Source organism: Mandrillus leucophaeus, unplaced genomic scaffold, assembly GCF_000951045.1.
Source record: "Mandrillus leucophaeus isolate KB7577 unplaced genomic scaffold, Mleu.le_1.0 Scaffold343, whole genome shotgun sequence".
NCBI classification, from domain to species: Eukaryota; Metazoa; Chordata; class Mammalia; order Primates; family Cercopithecidae; genus Mandrillus; species Mandrillus leucophaeus.
Window position 1 is genome coordinate 498,201 of NW_012103621.1, and position 7,834 is coordinate 506,034.

Below are 7,834 nucleotides of genomic sequence, written 5' to 3' on the forward strand. Positions count from 1 at the left end.
AAAAAAAAAAAAAAAATCCCAACTCTGCCACATACTAGTTATATGACTGTGCAGATCAATTAGCAGGTTGGGCCTTGGTTGCCTCACTTGTATAATGGGGATTAAAAGTCTCTGCCTCTCAGAGTTGTGAGGACACAGGATGCATCACTGTTAGTGAATAGTAAGCACTCACTAGAGTGAGTAACTGGTTTTGTTGACTATTGGAATTGGTGAAGGAGTTTGCAGCTGGCTGGGAAATAGATTAGCAGTGACCAGGCAGCCGTCTCCTGCTGGTATGGGAAGAGATGGGTATCTTGTCATGGTGCCTCGGAGTTGGTGGAGTTGGAGGGGTAATGGGGGAGACAGGGCCTCAGCTGGGGCTCTTGCCTGGAGCCCAGAAAGCTGGGTGGGAAGGAATGAGGGAAAAACAGTGTGAGCCTCAGATAATTTATTGCATAACACCTATTCCCTCATACTGTCAGTGAGGATTAAAACTAATAACATAAGCCAGGCGCGGTGGCTCACGCCTGTAATCCCTGCACTTTGGGAGGCCGAGGCGGGTGGATCACGAGGTCAGGAGATCGAGACCATCCTGGCTAACACAGTGAAACCCCATCTCTACTAAAAATCCAAAAAAGTAGCCAGGCATGGTGGTGCGTGCCTGTAGTCCCAGCTACTCGGAGGCTGAGGCAGGAGAATGGCGTGAACCCAGGAGGCAGAGCTTGCAGTGAGCCGAGATGGTGCCACTGCACTCTAGCCTGGGCGACGGAGTGAGACTCCATCTCGAAAAAAAAAAAGAAAAGAATGAAAAACGTTTCCTTAGATGAAGCTTCCCACAGATGCTGACCCTGCTTCCTAAGCCCAAGTTGGTAGCTGTGTTCCCATTGATCTCCTCAGTACCTGGATGGTAGCAGCAGATGGCACCAGGACTCAATATACAGAAACTTCTGTTTGGGAGACCAGGAGGCTTCATCAGACCAACAGGGAGTGCTGTTTGCTGGCATGTGGATAGTGCCAGGCACTTTGCTGACATTCCCTACTAGCTTGGCTTATTATCCCTGTTTTACAGATATCAAAACTGAGGCTGAGCCAGGCATAGTGGTAGGTACCTGTAATCCCAGCTACTTGGGAGACTGAGGCAAAAGGATGTCTTGAACTCAGGAGTTTGAATCCAGCCTGGGCAACATAGCAAGACCCTATCTCTTAAAAAGTAAAAATTGGCCAGGCACAGTGACTCACGCCTGTAATCCCAGCACTTTGGGAGCCCGAGGCGGGCAGATCACGAGGTCAGGAGATTGAGACCATCCTGGCTAACACGGTGAAACCCCGTCCCTACTAAAAATACAAAAAATTAGCCGGGCATTGTGGCGGGAGCCTGTAGTCCCAGTTACTGGGGAGGCTGAGGCAGGAGAATGGCGTGAACCTGGGAGGCGGAGCTTGCAGTGAGCCGAGATCGTACCACTGCACTCCAGCAATAAAAATAAATAAAAATTAAGAAAAAGGGACTTAAAGGAACTAACTAGACCCTTAATTCCCTAGCAGCAAGCGGACTTGGGGGGAAACAAAACAAAACAAAAAAACCTGAGGCTGAGAGAGGTTGGCTGGCTTGTCCATGGTTGTCTGCTGGGGAAGCAAGCCCTCCCTTCCCATCCTCATCTGACTGACTCTCAGGCCTGTCTCTCAATGGCCCCACATGTGTATATGTCAAATCGTGTGGCTCCCTTCCTTCACTTCGATGTCTTTTACAGGGTTCCTACAATAGTCATATGTTAAAAGCACAAATTTGGGGTAGCTTGTTCCCAGTAGGAATCTTCACAACAAAGCATCCCACTACAGCCCATACTTACGTCCTTCCCCTTGGTCAGTCCCATGTGCCCAGCACTGGCACCCTCTGTGAACAGACCTTGGGTTGGGCATAGTCACCCAGAGATAAAGCAGAAAGGAGAGGGAGGCAGACATGGAAACAAATCGGTGCGTTTGGTGTCTCAATAAGTGCTGCAAGCTTGTTCTTAGCTTTTCCAACACACCCTGCTCCATTCTGCCCCTTCGCATATACTCTTCTCTGCCAAGATCTCTCCTCCTCGCTTTGCTGACTCCAGCTTATCCTTCGGATCTCAGCTTGGTTGTTACTTCTTCAGCAAGCCCTCCCCATGTAGGTTAACCATCTCTGCTGTGCTGCCCCAGACATAGTATTTATTCTCTACTGTAGTTGCCTAACTATTTGTCTGTCTGCCCTGCTAGAGGGTAAGCGCCACAGAGGCAGGGATCATGGCTATTTTCTCACTATTATATCATGAGTATCTGGAACAGGGCCTGGCACATAGAAATAACTCAAACACACGTGAATGAAGAAGTCAGTTGAACAAGGGAGAGGGCCACATATTGAGCTGATGGCACAGATGTGCAATCTGACCTCTCTCCTCTCTTGTGTTGGTCTTTCAGTTGTGGTCGCCAGGACCCCCCCAGAGCCAAGACCTTCTCCAGAAGGTGACCCTTCCCCCCCACCACCACCGATGTCAGCCGTGGTCCCTGACACTCCCCCGGACACCCCACCTGCCATGAAGAATGCCACTAGCTCTAAGCAGCTCCCACTGGAACCAGAGAGCCTCTCAGGGCAGGTCGGGCCTAGGCCAGCCCCCGTGCAGGAAGAGTCCCCTTCCTCTGAAGCAAAGAGCAGAGGACCCACCCCACCAGCCACGGGCCCACGGGATGCCAGACCTCCTCGAAGGAGCAGCCAGCCATCTCCAACAGCAGTGCCAGCCTCTGACAGCCCTCCCACCAAGCAAGGTGTGTGTAATGATCCCGGCCTGGGCCTAAACCCCTTGGCTCAGGGTCCTGGCCCTGGATCATGCCAACTGAAAGAGTCCTGTTTGCCCTAGAGGAGATGAGGAAAGGATGGGGTGAGGCCCGGAGGGAGGGATCTGAGGCTGACTCCTCTTTGGGGACAGCCTTTTGACCTGTCTGTTCTTGTTCCCTCTGCTCAGAGGTGAAGAAGGCAGGAGAGAGACACAAGCTGGCAAAGGAGCGGCGAGAAGAGCGGGCCAAGTACCTGGGTGAGTGAGCAGGAAGTCTCATCATCTTCTTCATCATCATGATCAGCATCCTAATAATAACACCAACAGGCTGGGCGCAGCGGCTCACGCCTGTAATCCCAGCACTTTGGGAGGCCGAGGCGGGCGAATCACCTGAGGTCGGGAGTCTGAGACCAGCCTGACCAAGCGTGAAGAAACCCCGTCTCTACTAAAAATACAAAAAATTAGCCGGGCATGGTGGCACATCCCTGTAATCCCAGCTACTCAGCAGGCTGAGATAGAAGAATCACTTGAACCTGGGAGGCGGAGGTTGTGGTGAGCCGAGATTGCGCCAATGCACTCCAGCCTGGGCAACAAGAGCGAAACTCCGTCTCAAAAAAATAATAATAATAATAACACCAACACTTCTGCAACACTTAATTATGTGCACTGTGCTAAGAGCAGGACACGCATTATCTAATTTAATCCTCAACCCATTTTGAGGAGGAAACAGAGGCTCAGACAGATGAAATCATTTGCTTAAGCCACACAGCTAGTACAGTAGCTGAGATTCAGACCCAGAAGCCTCCTGTCACCCCAGATCTCATGCATGCTCTTAATCACAGTATGTGGACCTCTGTCTGGTAGCCCCCCAAGTCAGATGGGGATCTTGCACTAAAGCATTCATTTCTCCTTCAATCCTGAGAGCCCATAAGGCCAATGGAGGAGAAATAGGCCTCTCCTGAGTCCTGTCTTCAGTAAGCCTCTCAGTTTGAGGGGGTTGTCTCAGACTGAAAGCTCCACCTAAGCAGGCAGGAGAAAAACCCACCCAGGATGTGGGTAGCAGGGCTGGCCACTTGGAGGAAATGTCCTTGGCCCAGGCCTGCTGCAGAACCCTTCACATGCCACTGGGCTCCTTTGTCCACAGCGGCCAAGAAGGCAGTGTGGCTGGAGAAGGAGGAGAAGGCCAAGGCGCTGCGGGAGAAGCAGCTCCAGGAGCGCCGGCGCCGGCTGGAGGAGCAACGTCTTAAAGCCGAGCAACGTCGTGCAGCCCTGGAGGAACGGCAGCGGCAGAAGCTCGAGAAAAACAAGGTGCGGCATGGGTCTCCATGAATCCGTGTACACGTGTGCTCACTGTCTGCATACTGGTGCAGTGTGTATGCATATCCATGTTCACGGCTCTGCATTATCTGTGTCTACATGGTCCTATTTGTGTTCACATCTACAGTTGTGTCCCTGTGTTAGAATATCTGGGTACCTGTGCAACTGCAGGCACATTTGCTTCTGAATGTGCCACTGTAGGCCCCTGTAACTGTTTACTGTCAGTACCTGTGTTCGTCCGTGTGCCCCATGCATCTGTGTGTGTGTCTGCAGGTATGTGTCTGTGTATGTATCTGCAGGTATGCGTCTGTGTGAGCGTGCCTAGCTCTGTCATGTGGGTAAAGCCCTAGCTTGAGTGCTGGTGAGGAAATGAAGGAAATGGCCACCTGGCCCTACCTGGGGGGCCTCAGGCTAGAGGGAACACATAGCCCCAAGGTCAGGACCCTCAGTGCCTGAGATACGGCCTTGCCTGGCAGCCCCAGGTAGGGAGAGTCCCACCAAATCATCAGAGAAGCAACTCATACACTCAGGAAATGACTCAAGAACAGTGAAAAGCTCCCCAAGAACAAGTCAAAAGGGATCTTGGTCCTTAATCATAGCAAGGATTTAGTAACCTTGGATACCTGCAATGAGTCAGGAAAAGACTCGGAGGGAAGGGAGTGGGGGAGGCATTGACACAGGAGGAAGAAGGGCCTCTATCCCAAATTCAATGAATGTTTTCAGTCCACATCTCTCTTCTCCCCACCTTCCCCCAGGAGCGCTATGAAGCAGCCATCCAACGGTCAGTGAAGAAGACGTGGGCTGAAATCCGGCAGCAGCGCTGGTCCTGGGCAGGGGCCCTGCACCACAGCTCTCCAGGACATAAGACCAGTGAGTAGGCTGGAGGGGCTGGGGAGTGGGTGGGCAAGGCTGGGATGGCAAGTAAAGGAAGGGAACAACTTCCCTACAAAGAGCTGGTGGCTCCCTGCAGCAGGTGTGCCTTGCTTTATGTGACTTGTGTCTTCTAGAATGGTCCGTAAGCCAAACTGTCCCTTTCCAAGGACTTCCACTATCAAATCAGAGATGGATTCTCTCCATTTGGTTTGCTCTTCAAACCTCTGTCATTTTAGGATTAGCCTTCTTTGCGCCTGTCAATTATTATTAGTTGTTGATACATAAAAGACTTTAATGCCCTACAGACACTGGATCTTAAAGAAACTGTCACTCCTTGTCTCAGAAGGTAGATTTTTGTCTCTGAGTTTTCTCCGCGTAGGGCCACCATGGATTTTGGTCTGATTCTTTGCTGGCATGTATGTACCACTGTGCTTGGATGTCTTTATGCAATGGCAAGTTTCAGTATTTCTAGCTGTGTATCTTCGGTGTATGTGCTCCTGGAACCGTGCATTGTGTGTCTTAATATGTGTTTGCCTTGGCGTGTTTGTGGCCTTGTGTACCTCAGTGAGGGCTCCTAAGTCAAGACAGACTTGGGTTCCAGCTCTGGCACTTGCAGCACGACCTTTAACTTCTTGAAGTCTCACTTTCTTCATCTATAAACTGGGGATAATGCTACTACTTGCCCCTGAGGTGGTAGATAGATGTTTGAAGGATCAAATGAGGTCACATGTGTGTGGTGTCCCACACAGTACCTGGCACACGGTAAGCATCAACAAATGTGAGCTGCTACAAATGTCATGATGAGGTTGCTTCGATGTGTTTGTGGCTTGTGTGCATCTGGGTCTGACACACTATCTGTTAGTGTTTGTGTCTCTGTCCCTGTGCATGTCTGCACACATGTGTGCATGCCAAAGTATCTGCCACTCTATATGCCTGTATCTGCATGTCTTTTTGTGATTCTGGATGAATACGTGGATTTGTGCAAGTGACTGTGACTGTGTAGGTCCTGTTTAGGAGCGTTTTTGCATTTATCCCAGTACATGGGTGTTGTATCCGTAACGCGTTGGCTGGGCAGGGTCAGCAAGTGCCAGTGCTGGGGGGTTATGGGGAGGTTGCAGTACCCAGCCATAAGGAATGGCTTCCTTGGTCTGGCCAGGAAAGCTGTAGTTTCTCTAGTTTTACTCATCTCCCCCCTTTGTTTCTTCTCCGTCGGCTCCCCCAAGCCAGGTTGTCTCTGGTCACCTACCTGCCACCCTCCCTCTCCCAGGGCCAAGGCTGCCTCCTGCTCCTCATCCTAGCCTGCCCACTCCTCCCTCTCCCACCCTGCCCTCGGAGCATCCTGCATGGAAGGCCTCGGTGCCCCCCACTGGCTCCTGCCTGGCCCGGCCCTAATGCCGTGTCTTTTCCCCTCCAGGTGGGAGCAGGTGCTCCGTGTCGGCAGTTAACCTGCCCAAACACGTGGACTCTATAATCAACAAGCGGCTCTCAAAGTCCTCTGCCACGCTCTGGAACTCCCCCAGTAGAAGTAAGAGAAGGCCCAGCCCTTCCCCCTCCAGAGCCCCTTGTAGCTCCCACCAAGTTTCCTCCAGAGCTCAGCAAGAACACCAGGTCCCTGGAGCCCTCACATACTCCAGGTCCCCATCCCCACTCTACCTTACCCAGGGCTCTGTGCCCCTCGGGGGAGCCGGCATATGGGTCTGGACCCTGAGGACAGAGGTTGCCCTGTAGGAGAGGAGAAGGGAGACAAAGCACAATGCCTCAGAGGGCAGGAAGTCTGGCAGGGGCCTCAAGAGCAAGTTGGAGGTGGTGGCTGGGGGTGGGGACAGGCAGGCAGCCTTTTCTGCAACCACAGCCAGCTGGCCTGGCCAACCTTAGCCAGGTGGCATTGTCCCCATGTGTCAGACTGGCCTGGGTGCTGTGGGATGGAGGGGTCCCTCATTCTGGCTTTACCCTAAAGGGCCCATGCAATCCTGCCCTCTCTGCCTTCAGAGCCCCAGCCATGGGCTTGGCTGGTTCCAGAGTTGAGCCAACCAAGGTGGCATAGCCCCTGCATTCCCACCATGCCCTGGTGCTCATATGTGAAGGAGCCATGGTGGGAGTTATTTATAAGTTTCTCTTGCATTTGTTTGGTTGCTTTGTTGCCTAGCAACCAAATCAGCTGCTGTACCAACCCCACCTGACTGAGGCTTAAAAATAGCCCAGCAGCTGAGGGGACAGAGCAGGGTGGCCTAGGGCAGGCAGGCACCCTAGCAGCCTCTCCTTGGCACAGGACTGCTAAAAGCTGGGTCACAGGAGCACAACGACCCTCACTGTCCCAAATCCATGGGACAGCTTCAGCTGGGTCAGCCCTCTGAGAGCAGGAGGGGCAAGACCTTACACTGGGACATGGCAGAGGGCAATTGGGTCTTCTTCCAATCCTGGATGGCTCCTTCCTATATGCGCGGTTCAGGGCCCTTTCACCTGGGGACCGTTGTAGGCAGGGACCCTCATCTGATGCAGGATGTTGCCCTGGGAAGTGTCTGGTTGCCTGGGTCTGCAGTGGAAGTCCAGATCGTAGGGAGGACAAGTGTGGCCCCGGTGTGATTGTGGGGAGAGGCCTCCCGGGTGAGCAGCCTTGGCCTTGGCATGGGGATGGTGCCTGGTCTGCCCCCATGCCTCTCCCTGCCTCCTGCGGCCCCCACAGTGACCGGCTTCGCCTGGCCTTCTACCCCCAGATCGCAGCCTGCAGCTGAGCGCATGGGAGAGCAGCATCGTGGATCGTCTGATGACGCCCACCCTCTCCTTCCTTGCTCGGAGTCGCAGCGCGGTCACACTGCCCCGCAACGGCCGGGACCAGGGTAGGGGCTGCGACCCTGGGAGAGGCCCTACGT

At 53.1% G+C, this 7,834-nt stretch overlaps 1 protein-coding gene across 1 annotated transcript in view; it reads left to right on the forward strand.

Moving 5' to 3' along the window:
• The first annotated feature begins 2,250 nt into the window (after positions 1 to 2,250).
• MAP7D1 (MAP7 domain containing 1) overlaps positions 2,251 to 7,834 on the forward strand; it is a 10,230-nt gene continuing 4,646 nt past the window's right edge. Inside the window, exons 1-6 of the mRNA XM_011988998.1 lie at positions 2,251 to 2,766; positions 2,964 to 3,032; positions 3,919 to 4,082; positions 4,847 to 4,961; positions 6,379 to 6,489; positions 7,679 to 7,825. Of these exons, the coding sequence (XP_011844388.1) occupies positions 2,325 to 2,766; positions 2,964 to 3,032; positions 3,919 to 4,082; positions 4,847 to 4,961; positions 6,379 to 6,489; positions 7,679 to 7,825 (1,048 nt within the window). The 5' untranslated portion in view covers positions 2,251 to 2,324. The remainder of the gene's footprint in view (positions 2,767 to 2,963; positions 3,033 to 3,918; positions 4,083 to 4,846; positions 4,962 to 6,378; positions 6,490 to 7,678; positions 7,826 to 7,834) is intronic.